This window comes from Tenrec ecaudatus, chromosome 16 (genome assembly GCF_050624435.1).
Source record: "Tenrec ecaudatus isolate mTenEca1 chromosome 16, mTenEca1.hap1, whole genome shotgun sequence".
Lineage (NCBI taxonomy): Eukaryota > Metazoa > Chordata > Mammalia > Afrosoricida > Tenrecidae > Tenrec > Tenrec ecaudatus.
In genome coordinates, this window is record NC_134545.1 from 89,548,360 (window position 1) to 89,571,263 (window position 22,904).

Below are 22,904 nucleotides of genomic sequence, written 5' to 3' on the forward strand. Positions count from 1 at the left end.
AAATGAATATGGCTTTGGCACCGCCTCCAACTTGAGGGTAAAGCAGACCAGAGGGGAGTGTCAGTGGGTTTCCTTTTTCCATGATGGAGCCCCCTGGGCAGCCATTGGTCTGGAGCTGCTCTGTAGAAGATGCTGATCCTGACCTTGGAATGGGTTGTGGTTCACCACACTTCCAAGCAGTTAATTGCCTGTGAATGTTGAGATGCACTCACGGGGAATGGCCGGTGGGTGCTTTCCAAGACCTGGCACGTTGAAGCATGGGGCTGTCTTTTGATTATGCAGCGGCTGGGCCATATGGACTCTCATGGAGGAAAACCAGAGACAGCCCCCAGAGATCTTTGAATGATTTATTAGGTGTCCATGTGCCTCATACCCAATTAAGTGTAAGGAGTAAAAATCAAGGAAATAAAAGTAGGCTGATTGCCTTTGAGGAAAATGCAATCTAGAATATTCAGATCAATGGTAGCCATGGGCATTTATACAGCAAGGGCTTTTCTCAGATGCTGGGCGTTTCCTACTGTTCATTGAGCCTTCAGAACAACAGCCAGGCTAGCTGAGCCGAGGGTTAAAGACGTGTTCACACAGCTCACTTGTCCAGCTCTTGGTCTACTTGCTTTTGCACTATTTCCATGTTTGTTTTCTGGAGGTTCATAGACAACACAAATAGCACTTGATGTACTTCATGACTAACCTAAAGGTTGGCAGGTTGAACCTATCCACCATGGCTTTAGGAGAAAGTCCTAGACATCCCCTTCTGTAAACATTACAGCGAAAGAAGCTATGGAGTACAAGTCTACCCTGTATCACATGAATTGGAATCCACTTGACCATACAGCTTTGGTTTGATTTTTAAATCTTCCTACTTAGAGCTATATTTTTCATTTACAGAGAAGCAAGAGATGTTTAAAATGTGATGTTAAAAAAAGAAGTTCGTAATTCTTGAAAAGTGGAAAAACAGAGATATATTGCAAGGATAAATAGGGAGCATCTAGGTGGTGTTGATGTAAGTGTGTAGGAGGGTCTGAGCTGGAGTTGTGGGAAGAAACTCCATCATTAGAGCCGGAAATCACAAAGCAACCACCTGGACAAGTGCCAAGCCACAGACTCATTGGCTTAACATTTGGAAATTGGAGGGAAAAAAACCAGGCCAAGTATGATAGCCTTGACTAGTGGTTTAGGAGGGTGTTTTGACCTGATATGGCAACAAGGAAGGGAAGGATGGGTTAGGACATAAGAGATCCTGGTGGTCCCCATGGGAAGTTGTATTAGAGGTCAAAGATGGATAGGATAGTTAGTTTATTGTGCCAACCTGGCTGATAAACACATGTGGGGTTATTTGAAGGGCAGAGGGATAAATGGCTCAATGAACCTTGCCTTTCGAGTTCTCAGTCTCTTGCTTTCTGATGGTCGGACCAGGGTGCAGTTGCCTTCGCCAAAGTTCCATGCTTCAGCTGGCACGCTCACTTCCTGCAAGACATCCCTGAGGAGAAGCCACATGGACTTAATCTGATGCAGCCCTGGGTGCTAGAACAGCCATGTGGAGACCCCTGCCATAGCTGAGATGCTTACACATTCACTGACTCGGCTTTCCTCCTGCAGTCGGCATCATTGTGTGTGTTTTGTGAGATGGAGGAGGACTTTGTGGATTGGTGTTGGACATATGGGTTAATGTTGGACTTGTGGGCTTAGGCAGCACTGGGTTGGGATGTTTTCTTGATGCCCACTTAACCTTTATGTAAAACTCTCTCTTATACATGAGTTTCTGTGGATTTGTTTCTATAAAGTACCCAGGTTAACACAAAGGATAATGGGGACAAGAGTAGGGGATGGCTTTGCACTGAAGTATAGAAAGGATAGAAAATAATATACCCCCTGTTTAGGATAGACAAAAAAAGGCTTATTGTTACACAGCCCCTTGTATTCAACTGTATATTGCATGTGGTTATTTTTGAACTATCATGGCAGAATTGAGTAGTTTTAACAAAGCTCTATAAAACCTAAATTATCCATGGTCTCTCCCAGGATAGGAATGTTGTGGACCCCTTCACTAGAGTGACTCATAATGGTAAGAAAGGGGAAACAGTGAGAAAAGCCTTCTGGCATGTGAAAACAATACCAAACAACAAACCAGTTATGGTGCTGACTTCATCCTGGAGGAGGTCATGGGCACAGAGGAGAAATGCTCCAAGTGGTTTTCAAGACCAGGACTTTGAGAAGCAAATCATCAGCCCATTCCCTCCAGGTGCCTCTGGGTGGGTTCAAAATACCAGCCTGTAGGTTAAAGTAGCTACACCCTTCACTGCTTCTGTCACCCAGGCACTCCACTTAACATACGTTGTTCTGGGTTCCAACTCATAGATGACATCTGCCTGTAAACAACAGGACACAACACTCCCTGTGTCACCTTTACACCCCTGAGACCCTTCAAGACAGGGTCGAACTGCGAGTTCCTGAGACTGTAATTCTTCACAAGAATAGAAAACCTCATCTTTTCCCCAAGGAGTGGCTTGTGGTTTTGAACTGTTGACCTTGCTGTTAGTAGCAAGTGCATAACCACCATGCTACAAAAGCTCCTTAGCTCAATAAAAGGGATTTTCAGAAAGTTCATGGCACAATCCCTTTATCTTTTAAAATAGTTTGATTGGCATAAAATTCATATATAGTACAATGTAATATTAAGAAGATATGGGCAATCATTACCCCAAAATTTCAGAACAGTTTCTCTTTCTTGAACTATTTGTCATCAGCTCCACATTTCCCCTGACCTGCCCTAGCATGCCCTCGCTAATGATGCTCTCAATTGATTCCATTTTCCCGTGAACTCTTTTGAAGCCTCCTTCTATTTGCTAAGAAATGAATCAAATGGAAATTAGCAAATAACCATTCTTGTTTGTGCATTTTCCTATTTGCAATTTTTAATTCATGTTTTACTCCCTTCTTATCAAATATTTTTCTACTATGTGCTGGAAGGTTTGTTTAAGAAATGAGTAAAACAAAACCAAAAATGGTAGCTGGGAAAGGCACTGCCTTGACTAGAGTTTTGCTAATTTTAGGTCACATCACAATGAAAGGTGTCTACTGAGCACAATATCAGAGAATAGCATGAAAATCAAGACGTGAAGGCTGTGTGGTCCCCTTTTCCTAAATTCTGCAGGGTGGCATTCTCTCGCCACACTTATTTGATCTGTATGCTTAGGAAATAATCAGAGAAGCTGGATTGTATGAAGACTTAGAGGCAGATTTAAAAACCTGCTAGATGCAGAAGCCACAACTCTGTTTGCTGATAGTGAGGAAGACTTGAGACATCTGCTGATGAAGATCGAGCAATTGTACCCGGCAGTATGGAATGCAACGCAATGTAAAGGGAACCACGATCCTCACATTTGGGCCAATAGGTAACATGATGTTAAACGGAGAAGACATGGACGTTGTCTAGGATTTTATCTTGCTTTGATTCATAAGCAATGCTCATGCGAGCAACAGTCAAGCAACCAAAGGGCCCGTTGCTTTGGGCAAATCTGCTTTTGAAAGTGTTGAAAAGCAAGGATGTTACTTTGAGGACTAAGGCATTCCTGATCCAAGCCATGGTATTTTCAATAACTTCATATGCATTTGAACATTGGATGTTGAAAAAAGAAGACTGAAGAAGAATCAATGCATTTGAATTGTGCTACGGGCGAGGAATATTGAAAGTACCATGAACTGTCCAAAGAATCAATAAATCTGTCTTGAGAAAAGTACTGCCAGAATGTTCCTTTGAGGCAGGGATGGTGAGACTTCATTTTATGTCCTTTAGACATATTGCCAGGAGAGACCAGTCCATAGAGAGGGCATTGTGCTTGGTAAAGTAACAGGGCGGTGAAAAAGAGGAAGACCTATGGCAAGATGGATCGACACTGTGGTTGTACTGATGGGCTCAAACATAAGGTTGTGTGGCCGGCACAGGACTGAGCACTGTTCCCTTCTATTGTAGACAGGGTTGCTATGAATTGGAGCCAACTCGAAGGCACTACCAACATCAGCAACACATTTCTGCAGAACACAGTTGACCGAAGAGGAGCGGGAAACCAAAGATGGTGATCAATGAGGCTGAGGCACTGACTGGATAAGGAGAGTAGAGTGCCTGTCCAGTCCAGAGCATCTGGTGATCCCCGTGAGAAGGGGCAGTGGGCCTTCTGAGAACTCTCACCTCTGGTAGGAACGAGATTTTGGAGTGGGAATGTGGGACTACAGCTCAGCAATGCCAGGAGCCTAACTTGGCTGCATTAGCTGGAAATTTTCTCTTTTATTCTTTTTACTTTTAAAATAGCAGTCCATATGCTTGTTGCCACCAGCCTCTCCCTCGGGAGCTTACTAGAGGAGAGAAAGCTTGATGGCTGGACAAAATATAAACTCCACCCACGCCTCTCCTTCTGAAATTGTCGGTGTAAGAATGGCCCCGGGAAAATAACCAGGCATATGGTAGGTTGGGCTGGGGTGATAGGGCTTTTCCAGAATGTATTAGCTCCTATTAAACTCTGTAAAAGGTGGTCTGTTGGGATGAGACAAAAGCTAAATGAACATGTGGAGGCTTCTGATTAGGGATCTGGATCTTGGCATACACCCATCCTCTTCTGGGAGGTTGAAGTGGAAGGAAGTTCGGTGTGTTGTTCACAGTTCTCAATGCCTGGAGAATATTGTGTGTTGGACACGGTTCTCTAGAGAAACAAAACCAGGACGCTCATGGTTTAGATAGATAGATAGATAGATAGATAGATAGATAGATAGATAGATAGATAGATAGATAGATAGATAGACAGACAGACACAGCACTAAGGAATATAACAGCTAATTAGTCCACACAGCAGTACAGAGGGCTCAGTTCAACTCACATCTGTGGAACAATTAATATACTGGAAGTCCTTCAACTCACAAGGACTGCTGTGTCCAAGGTCAAGGAAGCAAACAGCTGAATCTTTCGTAGGATAATGCAGGCAGTCTGGCCACAGCCAGTAAACAGGAGGGCAGGTCACCAACAGTCAGTAGCTCAGGAGCTTAGTGAAGCAGGTCCAGATGGGATACTGAACTCAAGCAATGCAAGCTGACAGGATCCCACAGCCTCAAGCTCGAGCGATGTGCACACCAGCAGCATGGCCAAGCAGGCCTCAAAGGAACCTCAAGCTCTAGCTACATGATCCACCAGTTGGCCTCTCCCACAGGTAGTGTAGCTCACAAGTTGAGGCAGAGAACGAGCTATACGAGTCACCCGCTGGTCTGATCACCAGAGCAAGGGAGAGAGGGGCGGGGCTTGCTGAGCCATTTATCTCTTTGCCCTCCAATCAAACTGTGACCTTACTAATCCCACATGTTCCTATTGACCAGGTTGACACAATAAGCCTACCTCTCACAAGTGTGACTAGAGGGTGACTGGGGGGTCCAACCAGATGATGAATAGGCCCTGGAGCTAGCCATAGACCCAGGGAACCGGTGACTTGCAATGACGTACAGTAATGGAAATGTGGAAACAAATGCTGACTTGGCTTCAAAGGTGCTGCAATCCAGGACTCTGCAAACACAGATGGCTGAGAGCACAAGGGCAAGGAGCTACGGACAGGGACCCTAAATGCTAAGCATGCCCTGTACTAAACCTGGAGACTGAGGGAGTGTCTGTGGAATTACAGCCTCCTTAGTGTACATGTTGGGCAGTAATCAGCAGAGTAGCAGCGTTTACATAGACATTTGGTGTTGGGTGCTGGGAGTGGATTTGGATTCATAGTGGTCTCTTATTGGCAGAGGAGAACTACCCCAAAGTTTCCTTGGCTGTAATCATTACATAAGCAAATCACTAAGTCTTTCTCCTATGGGGCAGCTGAGCGGGTTAAACCTCCAACCTTTTGGTTTTCAACTGAGTCCTTAGCCATTGATGCCCTAGGGCTGTGGCCTCGCCATTCCCCCAACACACGAGGAAATGTTCCTGATCAGTAGTCATTCCAAATGCCGTTGAGCCGGTTTCAACTCGTGGCAACTCTATAGGAGCAGATCTGCTCAAAAGGGCGTCCGAGATCATTAGTAGTTACAGGGGCAGACAGCCTCCTCTTTCTCCCAGGGAGTGACTTGGGAGGTAAGGGTGGGGTGTTTGAACAGCTGGCCTTTAGTTAGCTGTCCAATGCTTAGCTCTTGGCACTGCTGGGTCTCCTCAGTTGCCATTTGAAAGATGCAGATCAAAGCCACAACGAGATATCATCTCACCGCAGCATTAGTAAAATTCAACAAAGCAGAAAACAAATGCTGGTAAGGGGAGGGAGATGCTAGAATCTTTATCCACTGCTGGTGGGAGTTAAAATGATGTAACCACTCTGGAAAATGGTATGCTGCTTCCTTACTCAGGGGTGTGAGTGGCAATACTGGGAGGGCATAGAGAGGGTGGGTTGGAAAGGCGGACCCTATTTCAAGGATCTACATGTGGCCTCCTCCCTGGGGGACGTATAACAGAAAAGTGGGGGAAGGGAGACGTGGGACAGAGCAAGATATGACAAAATAACAATCTATAAATTATCAAGGGCTCATGAGGGAGGGGAGAGCAGGGAGGGAGGGGGAAAAAAAGAGGACCTGATGCAAAGGGCTTAAGTGGAGAGCAAATGCTTTGAAAATGATTAGGGCAAAGGATGTACGGATGTGCTTTATACAATTGATGTATGTATATGTATGGATTGTGATAAGAGTTGTATGAACCCCTAATAAAATGTAAAAAAAAAAGAAAGATGGTGAGAAGAGCACAAGAATTAAAGGAAAAGTAAATGCTTTTCCTTACACAATCCTGTACTAATAGTAATAACAATAATTTTTAGGTGGACACTTAGAGACAAGCAAACTGAATACAAGGGTGTAGGTGAATGCAGCTATACCTACTCGTGTATGAAATATTACAGGGGCTATTTCTACATTTGTATTCCTATGTGCACTCCCCCACTCATTGACTATGGTAAGATTTTTTTGTTCTGATGATGCCTGGTACCTGATCCCTTCAACACCTTGTGATCACACAGGCTGATGTGCTTTTTCCATGTGGACTTTGTTGCTTATGAGCTAGATAGCCGCTTGTGTACCATCAAGCATTTAAGATGCCAGACGTTATATCTCTTGATAACCAGGCACCATCATCTTTCTTCACCACATTTGCTTATGTACCCGCTTTGTCTTCAGCGGTTGTGTCAGGAAGGTGAGGATCATAGAATGCCAATTTAATAGAAGAAAGTATTCTTGCATTGTGGGAGTACTTGAGTGGAGGCCCAATGTCCTTCCGCTACCTTAATACTAAACCTATAAATATATGCACATAGATCCATTTCCCCATCCTCATATATAAATATATGTGCATATGTACATGTCTTTATCTAGACTTCTATAAATGCCCTTTGCCTCCCAGCTCTTTGGTCTCTTTCCTTGACTTTCCTCCTGTCCCACTATCATGCTCAGTCCCCACCAGGGTTTCAGCAATTCCTCTTTGTTACATACCCTTGATCATGCCCTACCAGGCCTCCCACATCCTCCTCACCACCGATTTGGATCACTTGTTGTTCCCTTGTCCCTGGGTTTGTTAACACCGCTACCTTTCCCCCCCACCTCCCCTTCTCCCATGTCCCCGAAGAAGTGTCGGTCCCATTGTTTTCTCCTCCAGAGTGTTCATCCAGCCTATTTTATTTAGACAGAATTGCGGAGATAATAACATGTACAAAAACAAGACAGAGCAAAACCAAGCAACAATATACAACAACAACAACAAACCACTGACAAATAACAACACAAAAACAAAATATAACAAGAAAGAAAAGCTTGTAGTTAGTTCCAGGATTGTTTGTTGGCTTTTAGGAGTGTTTTCCAGTCCAGTCTGTTGGGGCACCATGCTCTGGCCCCCAAATCCACCTTCAGCATCCCCTGGTGAACTTGGCACTCCATTCCCTTGCTGTTCTGTTGCACACTCTTAGTGTTTTGCCTCGGTGTGGCAGGATCAGATTGGGTGCCCTGTAGGCTTATGGTCCAGTGAGGGGCGTCATGTCTCATAGTGGGGCCGGCCATGTGGTCCTCTCTGTGGGCTGACTGCTCTAATCGGGAATATCGTCCTCAAGGCCTAGTGGGCCAGGATGTGCTCCACTCTCTCCTCCTCCCACTTCATCTGTTCCCGTGTGCTCTGATCAGATATGTCCCTCTCCTGGAGCTGCAGATTCAATGCTGTCCTTTGAAATAAATTATCCTGGGGGGAGGGGCAGGTGCCCACTTAGTAGGGCTAGTAGTTGGGATTGGGGCTGGTCCCCCAGACCTCTCCACTGCTTCCCTACTCCACACTGACATGTTGCATTCACATCTTGGAGCACTGGGTTGAAGTCTGGTCCCTCTTTCCCTGTGGAGATATAAACAACACCCTCTTTTTAAAGACCAAGCTTACTGGTCTAGTACAGACTAGTGGAACCCCTGTATCACTTAGTCACCCTTCAGGTCAGCTACTCCTGTTGTTCACCTTTCCGCAAGCAATAGACAGGCTTGTGGAAGAGTCATGTCATCAGGGAGCTGTGTACTCCTGAGGACAGCCATCCACAGGAGGCCAACGAGCAGCCTTTGCCCAGGAACAAAGCTCAGAGGCAGCAGGGACAGGGAAGAGGATGAATGATCACCAGGAGAGGAAGCAGTGAATGCGGCTCCACTGTGGGCTGGTAATCACTGTCTTGAATGTCAATGTGGATGAATTGTGGAACAGAAAACCAATCTCCTCTATGTATTGTCACCCAAATCACAATAAAAAATTGAACGAAAAGATATCTCCTAACAATATTTTCTTTATATTATAAGAATTTCTTTTTCATCATCATGTTGTTTATAATACACGGACTTAAATTCATTACCATTGAGTTGATCAGCCTCATAGTGACCCTAAAGGACTGGATAGAGCTGCCCCTGTGCATTTCTGGACTATGACTCTTTATGGGAGTAGAAAGTCTCTTCTTTCTCCCTCATAGAGGCTGGTGGTTTTGAACTGCTGACCTTTCAGAAGCAGCCCAGCATGTAACCACTAAAAAATGTCAGTGGTTGAAAACATAAATAGTGCTTCATTCCTAGGCCAAAATTCTATGTGGCATTAGGTCATTCAATATGGATTAATCCCAAAAGCCGAATGCTGGATCAAGCAAGCAAGTTGCAGAATGCAGAAGACAGATTCTTCACGACAACATTTAACCAAGAAAGCAAACAAGCAAACAAACCAATCTACTGACTGCCATCGAGTAGATTCCAACTTTATAGCGACCTATAAATGTGAATAACACGTAAAAAGATCACTTACATGCTATTTCTGTACACAAACGCTTTTTGAATCTGAGTGGAGTTGAGTCGTATGTCATTCTGATTTCTGAGTGTTGAAATAATTCATAAAGAAATAATGAGAGAAAGGCAGGACATACACACAGCGAGGATGACAGGAGCCAAGGTCCAGAAGTTGGATGCCCCAGAGGCATGCATGCCTCTCTTGTTGCCTTAATGTTTAACTGTGTGGACTGAGCAATTTAAAATGCCACAAATCACCTCCAAGTGACTCCAAGCTGTCTGGAGTTGCTAGGTCGGGTTTATGGCTAGCATTCTTCCTAAAGTGAGTTCTATAGACACAGCTGCCTCTGGCAATAGGGCCGAGACCTCTCTGCCATCTGCCCCTTTCCTCGGGCAAAAGCAGGCCCCAGACCAGTGGCCTCGCCCTTGTACACAGTCCATGCTGGCGAGGACAAGCACAAGGACACCTTTGGTTCTAAAGGCTCAAAGCTTCCTCGAGATGTCTTCAGTGAGCTTGGCTAGTTTCTGTCTGCCTGAATGAGCAGAAGCTGCCAGGGGCACAGAGGAGGCTGGACTGTGGAGAGGGCCCCTTTCCTGGGAAGTCCTTGTGCTCAGCATTCAATTTGCCAAACAGCAAAGTCAGTGTGCTTCTGTCCGGCAGCCCGACAAACGAGAGACTGCGTGTGAGCTTAAGCACACTGCCTTTGATGAGGGCGATTTAGATTCTGGAAGGAAGTTTGTTATGACATCAGTCACACTGGGAACCCAGAGAATTTAGCTCTTACAAGTAGGGGATTTGCTATATAGAGTGTGAGGAATGGTGCTAGTTGGAAAACAACCTAACACTGTGTTGGTGGGATAATAACCTTTAAGTTCCAGGAGGTACCTTACGGTTTTTCTGAATTAAGCTTCTTGTGTTAATGATGGAACGGGACGTAGCAAAGGAGCTTTCCCAAGAAACATTTTGTGGATATTTCAGAATCAGTTCTAGCATCTAGATTGCTGGAGTCTGAGTTCAGTGTGCCGTTCTCATTCTGTGCCGCCTGTGTACCTTCAGGCGTGTAGCGCCAATGAGAGATTTATCGTGTAGCATGCTTTATTGGGATTGCTAGCAATAGCAGGCAACTAACAGTCTTTAGAGATCAAACAGCCCATCGCCTACACTTCCGGAGTAGGAGAGGGGCTCGGGTGATTGACCACTTAAGCTTCACTTTTTGGACAAGTAACTTTAACTTTGTCCCTGGGACCAAACCCCAAACCAAGCATCATAGAGACCCTTTAGGATGGAGTAGAACTACCCTTGTGGATTTCCAAAATGGAAATTCTTTATGAGAGTAAGAAGCCTCCTCTTTCTCTCGTGGAGCTGCTGGTGAGCTTGAACTGTAGACCCTGTGGTTAGCAGTCCAACGCAGAGACGCTATGGAACCGATATCGCAAAAACCTTACCAGTCCAGAATCTGCGCCAATTGTACCAGTATCCAAAGGATCCAATATGTTTTCTAGAGTTGGGAAGGATTATGATGGAACAGGACAAGGCAGCGTTACCCTCTCTTGTACATATGGTCTCAGAGTCAGAACCATTTCAACGGCACCTAACAACAACAACAACATAGTTGGGTTGAGATGAGTTCAATTGCCACTAGAGGTTCACAGTTAATCAAGAATTATCCGTTGATCTGAGCAAGCTCGTCATTCATTCTCACAGACCCAGGAGGAGCAGAACAATACCAACATTGTGGATTCAGCACTTGCTTTGTCTGAGACACCCCACAAGATATTTGAGGCTGTTATAAGAAATGGTTCTTCCCCTCAGAAAGTTCCTATCAAGGAAGCAACCCCAGGATAATAGAGTCTGGTTAAAACAATAGGATAAGGGCAAAAATAGAAAGTCGTATAAAATGCTATGAACACACAAAGGGCCTTGTGATTAATTTCCTCCTGGGGAGATGGAAGGAAGGTAATGCTTTGGGAGCTAGAGAGGAGCTTACCAAGGGGGGAAACAGAGCCAGGAGAACTGAGGCAAAGGAAATGTTTGTGCAGCTCTGCAAGGCAGGGAAAAGGCTCAGCAGGTTCAGAAAAGTACACGGTGGCTAGAGAGGAAGAGGCAGGGAAGTAGCTGAAAACCAGTCCAATGAGGAGAATGCAGCCAGATTTTTATCAGACTAAGCTTGGAAGGTGTGTCTCCTGTGGGTGTAGGTGTTGGGTAAGGACAGCCATGGAGTGATGGGGAGATAGACTTGGGTGGTAGAAATCTAACCTAAAAGCTGCGATGACGATCGTTGGAGGAAGCACAGAGGATTTGGGAAAGATTGGAAGAAGCACATCCAGTTGGTATAAAACTGATGAAGCTTGAGCCAAACCTTGGAGTGGGTGTGGGAGAGAGACCAAGAATCTAAATAATTGAAGATAAAATTGTTAAGACTTGGCTATGGGACTAGATCTAGAGATAAAGGCAAAGAGAGTGTGCTTCTGGCTTCCCTAGCTAAGGTAGACTGGAGACAAGAGAAGAAGTCAGATTGGAAGGACTGATTAAATAAGTTGCTGTAAGCAATGGCCACGCAGCACTCAGAGCTCGAGGAGGAAGTGAACTACTGATGTTTGTCCAATCAGTAAACACACTGTGTGTAGTTATGTCCAATGCCTCCATGTTTTGCACTTGTGGGGAACAAAGTGAACCCCTTTTAGTTTAATGTTATTCACTTTTCAGTATACCTGGCCTCCTTTTAGGAGTTGTGGCATCTGTTATATGTTTGCATCCCCACAAACCCCTGGTGAGATGAAATGATCCCCATCATTCATTTAGGGAACGGCTTACTTAATTTCTGTAGTCATGCTAAAGGGAGATACAGATCTAGGGATCAAACGGAGATCTTGCTTGTTCATATTCTGCTCACTATTGTGGTCTTTGAAGTTCCTTCTCCTTGAGGAACTTACATTGTGGTTGGCAAGATAGAACATCAAAAAATTAAGCACGACAATATCAAAAGCTTCTAAAAGAGGCTTGGGTGTGTGTCTTGGGGGACAGGATAGGGACAGCCTCTCCTGTAGTACAGAAGAGAGGTAAGAGTGGGAGATGGGAGGGCTGGTGAAGGCAATTCCAAAGAAGGAAGGAGGGGGATGTAAGCGGGAGTTAACCTGGGCCTGGGAAAGGCATTTTTGGTTTGAGATGGGTGGTGGGGATTATTCTGAGAAACAGTTTTGCCTTGCAGTTTATAAGCTGTGGACTAAGGCAGGAGCAACTTAGAGTTAGAATTTAGGTAAGGGCTCAAAGAAAAGGCAGGGACAGGTGCTTACTAGGGCACCTTGATGCCAAAGACAAAGGGAGATTCAGAGGCAGGGTTGAGCACTGAGACTTGAACCTGCGTGGGTGAAGAGAGAGGCCAGTTGAGCACAGAGAGAGGAAGCTGACCTCTTGTTCCCTGCTAAGCCTGCATGGGAGAAGTCAAAGGGTCAAGCTCAGGAGGATCGTGGCAGAAAGAGGGGCCAAGGACCAGAGGTTATTGCAGGTCTTAGAAGGGAAGAAGGCATTGGGGGTGGGGGGATGGGGCTTGGGTGCTCTAGGTGGACACTATGGCTTGCAGGTTGGCTACTTGAAACACACTGTTTGGCATTCTGCCTTCCTTCACCGCTGGGATGGAAAGAAAGGAACAAATGAGTCTCTGAGCTCTGGTGGTCTGTGCACAGGTTAAGGAAAAAAAATATATTCCTGTGGAGTTGATCCTGATTCTGATGCATCCCGGTAGACCTAGACTCCAATCCAGTTTTAATGGCTGATTTTGTTCAGGAGTAAATCCCCACATCTTTCTTTGGACCTGTCTGTGGGCGCACTTGAACACCTGGCCTTCTGACTGTTAGTCAAGTCTCACCTGTCTTTGCTACTCAGATGTTCAGCGCACAAGTCAGGCCTATGGAAATGAGATCAAAAGGAGGAGTAGGTGACCATTGGGATTATTTGAATAATGGACTCTTGGGAGCAGTTCAATGTCACTGGTCTTTCACCCTACATATATGGTTGTCTCCGTGGAAAGCACCACTCCTTCTACAGTGGGATGTTGTCAGGCCATTGGATCTCATGGACTCGAGGGTGGTAGCAGCACTTCCTGCTCTTCTGAGGGGACCTTGCCTTGCATTCCACGGAGAGAACATTAACTTGGTTTCACCTCAGTGGCCTTGAGGAAATGGTCTTTTCCCCTGTGATTTTGTGTTAGTCCAGGTTGACTCTAGAAACAAATCCAGAGACACTCGTGTGTATAAGACAGCCTTATATCAAAGACCAATAGTATATTAAGAAAACATCCAAGCTTAGTCCAGATCAAGACCATAAATCTGATATTAGCCCACATGTCCAATACCAGTTTATAACTTCCTCTTCAGACTCACACAACACATGCAATGATGCTGAATGCAGGAAGATCACGGGCCAGTGGGTGGAAAGTCTTGTTGATCCAATGGCATCTCTAGGGCTCTGGCTGCCTCCAGTGTGGCTTCAACAGGAGTATGAAGCAGAGAGAGAGTGTGTGTCCCACCTCCAGAGAGGAAGACAGGAGATCCCAGAATTCTCAGGAGAAGGCCATGCCCACACAGAGGCATCATTGGCTATGACCTGATTGACAGGCTAGACTCCACCCCTTCGGTCAAGTTGACAGGAGATGATGTAACTGCCACAGGTTTCCACACACAGCCCCACTGGAGGGGCCACAGGAGGGAGCCAATGCCCCTCCCAGAGCACAAGCCACAGGGGAGAGAGGCCCTCCACAGTGGCTCCTTTCCCCACTCAGCTTCACAAAGGCCAGGAAAGTAGGTCTCTGAGAAAGGTCAGGAGCGAAGGGGCTTGAGCTCAGGTAGTAAGCAGATGCATTAGTCTAATTGCTCTTCTCAAATGAATGGGCCTTTTTAGCTCTGAAGAACACTTTGAAGCACTCATGTGATTTGGGAACAAAGGTGCAGGTAGGGCAGGTGGGGGGAACCTGGCTCCCCTTCAAACACAATCCCCCATTTGGTAAAACAATCTCCCCCCCTTTTTTTCCCTTCTCTCTTTCTCTCTACTTGCAGGTCAACGGATTTCGGCACCACCTATGAAAAGCTGAATGACAAAGTGGGGTTGAAGACCGTCCTCAGTTACCTCTACGTCAATCCCACCAACAAAAGGAAGGTAGGAGGACGGTCGGAAAGTGCTGGACACTCCCTGCAGGGCAGGCGGGCGGCCCAGGACCAGGAGTGCAGAGAAAACCCAGTAGCCATGGGATCCCTTACAGAGCGCCTGTTTTACATGCCCCACTGTCTGGCATTCACAGACAAAGCCTGCAATTTTCATCACAGCTTTCTCAGAGTAGTGACAGCAACAGCAGTAGGAGAAGTTGGTACCTATTGGAGGGCTTCCCCTGTGACAGAAACTGCTCAGTGCCTCACATCTCACAATGTGCATTTGTTCTCACAATGACTCTGGGTGGGGGGGGGAGGAAAGAGTATTGTCCCACTTTACAGATGAATGCACTCAAGTTCAAAGAGATCCATTGTCTACGTTTAAGCAAGTAACCAATCTGGATTTGAGTGGAGTCTCCGGACAGGGCAGGTCTCTCTTGCAGGCCTATGCTCTTTGTAAAACCTTATTTGTATAGTCTGTTTCTGCCGAGGGAAGAAAGGGCGGCCCCTGGGCGCTGCTGCTCAATCCTCAGCAGGATTGAGGACCAGGAGGGCGCAGGGCCTCACTGGCCACTCTCCTGCTCCATCTTTCCCCTTGACTCAACAGCTCGGAGGTGAGGGAAACCATATGGCAGACCTTGGTCTGTTGACCTCCTTGTGGCCTGGGCCCTGGATTCCAGGATGTGATGTGGTGTTTTACAAGAGCGTTTTACAATGTGCTGCCTTTAGGAACCCTGGTGGCATAGTTGGTACGAATTGGGCTGCTAACCACATATAAGCAGTTTGAAACCACTAGCCAGCTCCTGGGGAGAAAATGGGGCTTTCTGTTCCCTTAAAGAGTTAGTTTGGGGGGCCCACAGGGGCAGTTCTACCCTGTCCTATAGGGTCCCTATGCACCGGCATCTATCCGATAGCAGTGAGTTTGGTGACTTGGTTTGGTGTTAGCTTTAGGGAGATGGGATCTTTCTGTTGGAGACTTGAGCCATTCTGGTTCAGATAAACACACTAGGGAGCTAAAGGCCATCTTGAAGTCTGAAAATGGCACTCCCAAAAACCTCCTCTTGCCATCTGATTTACAGTCATCCTAGGTTTTGCAAAGGTTTCTTTCAGATAGGTAAAATTGAAGGGGTACACTCCAAACCAACTTGATGGAGTCCAACTTGATGGAGTCCAAGCGGCGCCTTAGAAGGATGCTCGTTTATGCTAAAGAGTAGCAAAAGGCAGTGGCCCTGCTCAGGCGAGCAGCTGAGAGCAGTTATGCCCCAGCCCATTCTTCCCTGGATGCCTCCACGGCCTCCGACTGCCTCAGCAAAGGCAGGAAGCGGAATCAGTGGCTCCTGCTTCCGAATTGATGATGGATGGCCAGATGTTCCAAGTGGCTCTAGAGGTCCCCAAACCCTGAACACGTCCACCAGAAAAAGTGGCAAATCTGTGAGGATCAGGAAGGCTCTTTGGGCGCCTGTCCACTGGTTTTTGCTGAGTAGCTTCTCTTCTCTTTGTCCCAGTCAATTGCCATTTTTTTACGTTTCCAATATCATTCTTTGAATTATTGAATGCTCGTGCGGGAAACCATAGGTTTCATTTGTCAGACAGTCATTAATAGATTTTGAACATCAGCTCCTTTGCAAATGTGATTAAAGCCCTAGACCTCCGTTCTAGAAACATGCCCCTGCTCACAAACGATGGACAACAAGCGTGAGGTATCTGTGAGCACCCTGAAACCAACCATCCATGGACCCCAAGCTGTCAATGGACTCGCGGGTACGAACACTGCAGACTTATCGCCTGTGCCACGTGTACCAGCAGACGAGGAAACTGAAGCCCGAAGTGAAGGGGCTTACCCAAGGAGACACACGCGTTAGAAAAAGGAGACCAGGTAGAATGCAGGGCTCTTGATTCTCAGACCAGATCGCTGGTCTTTGGCCTTTGCCTCTTTTCTTCCTCTCCAGTTGTACTCGAAGGTTTCAAGGTTAACAGTTAACTCTTGAGTGTGAGTCTTGAAACAGTTGCTTCATGACCTGGAACTAAAGCTCCCTGAGGATGTTGAGTACCCCCAAGCATGTCCCCACTCAGTGTGGCCTTGTGTGTCGCAGGAAACAGCACTGCCTGGTCTTGGGCCTTCCTGACAGTGGTGTTACAGTTGAGCCAATTGTGGCATCTTCGGTTTGGCTCCAGTTCATTAAGCATTTCCTTCTTTTGTGTTGACCCTCTCTTTGTCGACAGGATGTCCTCCGAGGATCAGTCCCTCCTCAGAACCTGGACAAAATACCTCAGACAAAGTGTTGCCATCTTCCCTTCCAAGGAACATTTTCCTATACTTTTTCCAAGATAGATTTCCCCCCCATTCTTTTGGTAGCCCGTGGTATATTTAATATTCCTTGCCAACTCCATAATTCAAAGACCTTAATTTTTTGGTCTTTTTTATTCCTTGTCCAGGTGTCACATGCATATGAGGGAAGTGAATATATCAGGACTTGGCTGGGTCAGGTGTCCCTTCATTTCAAAGCAACGACTGCTTTTTAAGACTTTAAAGAGATCATCTGTAGCAGATTGTCCCGATCCAATAAGTGAAGATTTCTTGACTGCTGATTCCAGGGGCAATGTGGGTCCAAGTAAAATGAAATCTTTCACTACGTCACTCTTTTTTGTTTGTTTATGAGGACGTTGCTAATTGGTCCAATTGTGAGTGTTTGTGGTTTGTCAAAGTTTTTTTTTTTTTTTTAAATTCTGTGGTACCTAGGCTAAGGGCTCCAGTCTTGGGTCTCCATCAGTAGTGGCTCAGATCCTCCTCACTTTGAGCAAACGAGGATGCACCAGTCACACACCGCAGGCTGAGTCTTCCACTGACCCTTTTGTAGCACCCTTCTTTGTGCAGCCCAGGTTCTTGGGTTATTTGTTCAGCATACAGATCAAATAAAGAGGGCTGTGCTAATCTGGGTAGACTAGAGAAACAAATCCATAGAAACTCATATTGCATAAGAGAGAGTTTTATATAAAGGGTAATCGTACATTAAGAAAGCATCCCAACCCAGTCCAGTCCAAGCCCATAAATCTGATGTGAGCCCATATGTCTGATACTGATGGATAAAGTCTTATGAAACACATGCAATGATGCCAAATGTGGACTGATCACAGGCCACTGGGTGGAAAGTCTTTGGATTCAGTGACAGTGTAAGCATCTCAGCACTGGCAGGGGTTTCCACGTGGCTTCTCCAGCTAAGGGAACTAGGTAGTTCCATGTGTCTAGTCAGCTGAGTGTCTCCAAGAGACTGAGGAGAGAGAAAAAAGTTTCACCTGCCTCCCAGGAGAAAAAGTCCAGAGTTCCCAGAATTCTCAGGAGAAGGCCATGACCACACAGAGGCCTCATTGGTTATGTCTTGATTGACAGGCCAGACTCCACCCCTTCGCTCCGAATCCTCTCAAATTGACACCAGATGATGTAACTACTACAATGGTGAAAGGACACAACCCTGACACACAGTCGTCTGATCTTCAACCACCTCTGGGCCACAACATAATTCAACATATTTCCATGCAGACGGTCGATCAGAAATATTTGTTAGGATTTTCCAAAGGGATGTATGGAAGGTAGTTCCTGCTTGCATCCAGCTTGCTATTCATTTGTCACGTGTTTCTTTATGACAGCTATCACAAAGATGTCTCTGTGGTCTTCTCCTGTTCTTCTCCCCTGCTAAATATTTTCTCTCATCTTAGTCTAATTTGTCCCTGGGCGGTGCAAATAGTTCACACGTTGGGCTAAAGGCAGTGTGAGACCAAATAGTTGGAAGAAAGGCTTGGTATTCTACTTGAGGGAAATTCACTATGAAAGACCTTAAGAACTACTTTCTGCTCCGACACACCTCTGGTTGCTATCAGTCAGGATTTACTCTGTGGCAACTCTTAAAATCCAAACAAACAAAACCCACTGTAATTGTACTTGGTTTTGCTATGAGGATGAACAGGGACTTTATTGTTTTTCTGCCTTCTCAAGCTTTATTATAAAAGTGTGCCCATTTTGTACTGGAAAGCCTTCTGTGTTTATGGTTCAAAAGTGAATTTTTCTAAGCTTTACGGGGGAATCTTGGTAGATTTTTTTAATCAATACTTAATAGGTTTGTTGAACGATGATAAACCAGGCACCAGAATGAAAGGATTATTGGTGCAATAAAATCTTTTAAAAAAACCAAAAAACCAAACTCACTGTCACTGAGTTCATTCCGACTCGTAGAGGCCCCATAGTAGGACAGGGCGGACCTTCCCCTGTGCATTTCCAAGATCGCCACTCAGCCGCGGAGCCGCTGGTGCTTGCAAATGGCGCTTGTGGTTAGCAGCCCAACTCATAAGCCATGTGTCACCAGGGGCTCCTTCAGCAGCAACTGGAAGGTGCCATTTAGAAGTAAGGGAGCCAGATGGTGGTTTTCAGCAGAGGCCGGAGGGATAAACCCAACATACTGGCAGGATTTGGAGAGCAGAGCACACAGATGCCACCGCCTTCTTCCTTCCCAGAGGTGACTCCTGGACCAGGGTCTCTCTGGGGCAATTTCTCACGGGATTCAAGCCTTCACCATAAAGAAGGTTTAGTCCTATTGTCCCCCTGTCTTTGTGGAGACACACCATCAAAGTACAGTTAACTCCTCCCCAGGAGGCACTGCCAGCCAGAACGTGGAAAGGGCAGACACATGCTTTGCTCTGATTGGAGAAAGAGAAATGACTAATTTGGGCTCATACCACAGAGGATTTCAATTTGTGAAAACAGCGAGAAGAGTTCATGTTTCTAAGCAGCCCGTATGGTCCTCAAGTGCTTTCTGAATCAGCCAAAGAAAGATGAAATTAGATTCTGTCTTGTTTTATTGATAAGTGCATTTGATTATATTCTGAGCCTCTAGATGTTGATGATTCCTACATCTTCTGCATTGTAACTCTCTCTTAACCTCAATTACAATATTCCATGTCCTAGAACTCCCAGTCTCCAGTTTTTTAGGCAGAACGGGAATTAAGTGTAAAGGAAAGCCCCCTCTCATTAATGTCTTTGCTGGTCCAGTGGTCTGGTTTATTATGACCTTGTAATGCATGGTTTTATTTGGTCTTGGTTGGCTTCTTGAATTGGTCTTGAAGTGTCTACCTGTGGCCATCTGGATCCTGATATCCAGTGGCACGGAGGAGAAGGATTTTTGGTACCAGCCAATCTGTAGCCTCCCATGTCCACTGGCCAGCTAATAGTGGTCGTCTCCAGCAGATTTTGCAGTTAATTTTGTGGAAGCACTTGCATTTCCCCTAATGAGTTATTTATTTAACAGATGGCTGCCGCTTTCCTGGGAGGCGATGAATACATCAGATGTGATCTGTTGCCCCTAGCAAAACAGTAAATTGTGCTTTTATTTATATAGTGGCTCCCAGAGCTAATTGCAGATATTTTATAATGCGTTTTTGACAACTTCAAATTTCCTAGTGCAGATAGCTAAGAAGCCGTGAAGTTGAAGGTTGTTGTTAGTAAGTAAGTGTGGTTGAGTCCATTCTGATTCAATGAGATAGTAGCTCTGTCTCATTGGCTTTCCTAGGCAGATCAGAGGGCCTTTTATTTTTTTTAACGAACGAATCTCTGTTTGAGTTTGAACCATCAACCTTTCTGTTAGCAAGCTGAGTACATACTCACTGTGCCACAATGCACGCCCAAACCAAAGGTCTTATCACCTCCCTGCTGTCCATAGGTGGATTCCAACTCATAGTGACTCCAAGGCAGACGAGAGCTGCTCCCTGTGGTTTCTAGGCTGTCTATAGAAACAATGGCCTTCACTTTCTCTTTCCGAGCAACCAGTGGTTTTGAAATGCTGACTTTTTGATTAGCAGTCCAATGCTAACAATCTCCTGGGTTTCTTAAATGGACAGAAACCACGTTAAAATGAAGTGTCTTCTACAGGACAGAGTAGAACTGCCCCACAGAGTTTCCAAAGTTGGAAATTTTTATGAGAGCCAACAGTCCCATTTTCCTCTCAAGAAGCCGTTGGTGAGTTCACATTACTGATCTCCAGGTTACTAGTCAAGTGCCTTAACCAGTGCACCACCAGAATTCCTTCATAATTCCCTTAGAAGCATTAATTGAGCATCCAATCTAATACTCCTTCTCTCAGTAAATTAAAAAGGAAGGCAAGATAAGGCAAGGGACTTTATGTAAGATGCCCCAAGGCTGGCTGATTTGGAAATGGTGGGTCTTCCATAGCCTTCACCAGGGACCCATTTGGGAAATGAATCAGTGGGAACCCATGTGACAATGCTGGGCTCCTTGAAGGGAGTTGGGATGTGAATCAGAACTCATGTATCCAGTGGACATGACAATCCCTTGTCTAGATGAGAGTATCGGGGTGCAGGACTCAGCACTGCTGCAGAGGAAACCCTTCTAGACGGCCCTGTGGCTTGGTGGCCCTCAGCATTGTTGGTTTGGCCTTGACCTGTTCTAGGTGTATTGAAGAGGAAATCTGCATCTCTGTGTCAGTCTCTGGCCTGGGGAATGACAGAGATCGGCTGTTGGAAGATTCAGAGGGCACGTTTGCTCTGGCCGCAGAGGTAGAAGGAGGTCGGCCTCCTGGAGTGGGAGCTGTGTGCTCCTGACTGTCAGGGGATTCTTGTCCTCAGAGCCACCCAGACAAGATGCCACGTGCAGCTCCCAACAGGAGCCTGAAGGGTTTGCCCCTCTTCCAAAGAGAAGCTGAACTCAAAGGAGGAAGCCTATTGAAGAAACCTTTGAGCAGATGTGGGACTCCAGGCATATGGTATAACCTAATTACTGCGACTCTAACATCATTGCTACCTGTGGATGTAGAGATGGTGGGGTGGAAATGGCAGAGAGCCCCCGGGGCTCTGATTGCCAGGGAGTGTGCCCAGATGGCGGGGTGGGGAGACAGAATGAAACTGATGACTAAGTTCCAAGAATGGGGCTGAATCCGCATTTACACTCCATGCTTTAGTTTCACTATTAATCTCCTGAGTCTGATCATCTTAGGATCTTCTGCCCATTTTGTAGGTGAAGAAACCAGGGCTCAGGCAGATCAGCTACTTACTTGTTCTCTATAAAAACAGCTTGCAATTGGGGGAGCCATCCCTTTCCTCTGTCTCTGAACCGACCTTTCCTTTGATCCTACTCTGGGTCGGCTGCATCTTCCACAGGTATCCGACCAGGTGAGGCAAGTCCTCACTTTTTTCATTGTCTCCCCATTGCCTGGATTTTCTGCTCATTAGGATTAGCAGTTTCTTGGAGGAGGAAAAGGGTTGCAAAACCCTCCATCCCTAATTGATTTACCAGTGAGAGGATAATTACTTCCAGGGCACCCTGCAGAAATACAGTGGGAATCACCAGTCAGATTTCTCCGACAAGCACACTGCCCCTGTCCAGCTGTCAAAGAAGCATGGTGTGTGTGTGTGTGTGTGTGTGTGTGTGTTCTTGCGAATACCCTGGAAAACTTCCAGAACCAAACAAGACACAGCCATTGAAGGTAGGACTCTTGCTTTCCCAAACTCATGGCTTCTAAGATTGTTGGAGGCTCGTGGGAATCAATCTCTAGGGTTGAAAACTTCCAATTCACAGAAATTAAAATTTCTTACACCAAAGAAAAGAAAAAAGAAGTATTATGGGAAGCATCATTTTTTAAGCTCTGAGCCATGGCAATGTCTATCTCTGAACAAAGTTTCATTGATGGGAAGCTTTCTATTTTTAGAAAATGGAGTCTACCTGGTCAGGTGAGATGTGCACCAGAAAATAATAACTGCATATATGGACCTGGGACTTCAAACTCAAATGATATAGGAACCCGGCTACTCTTTAAAAATGCTTTTGTAGGCTGGCGTGTGAAATGTCAAATGTAGGAGCTGGCGTGGTGTTCCAAATCCACTTTTGATCTCTTATGCCCAACTTGCATCCTGGCCCATATCCATCAGTCTACAAAAGAAAAGTCGGTATTTGGCAAAGTGGTCTTTGGGTAGACTCTCTTGGGGAGGTCTGCAGTGATGCAATTATAATGAATGAGATAAATTTTAGTCTGGATCAGATTGCAAAGAGCTAGCTCTCTCTCTCTCTCTCTCTCTCTCTCTCTCTCTCTCTCTCTCTCTCTCTCTCTCTCTCTTTCTCTCTCTCTCTCTCTCTCTCTCTCCCCCTCTCTCTCCTGACTCAAAGGGACCACAGGATAGGTCAAACAATGGGAAGGGACCTTTGTATAATTTAAGGGTCTGGCCACTGGAGTAGGAGACAGACATCTAATTTTTGGTCTTCCTTCTTCTCTAAAGCCATTGTGTGTCCTTCCTTGGAAAAGCCAGTCCCATCTGGAACATTAGCATTTGTGTTGGGATAATGAATGGCAAGTTCAAGGACTATGATGTTTTAAGTTCCTTGCAGCTGAGGTGGTCTGGATGGGCACCATCTGGACAGTAAGTACTTCAATGGGTTTTGGGGGATCAACGAGTAGCTGACTAGTCAGCCC

At 45.8% G+C, this 22,904-nt stretch overlaps 1 protein-coding gene across 1 annotated transcript in view; it reads left to right on the top strand.

Moving 5' to 3' along the window:
• Window positions 1-22,904, top strand: part of SORCS3 (sortilin related VPS10 domain containing receptor 3) — a 682,071-nt gene that overhangs the window by 288,323 nt on the left and 370,844 nt on the right. Inside the window, exon 3 of the mRNA XM_075534344.1 lies at window positions 14,347-14,446. Within this exon, the coding sequence (XP_075390459.1) occupies window positions 14,347-14,446 (100 nt within the window). The remainder of the gene's footprint in view (window positions 1-14,346; window positions 14,447-22,904) is intronic.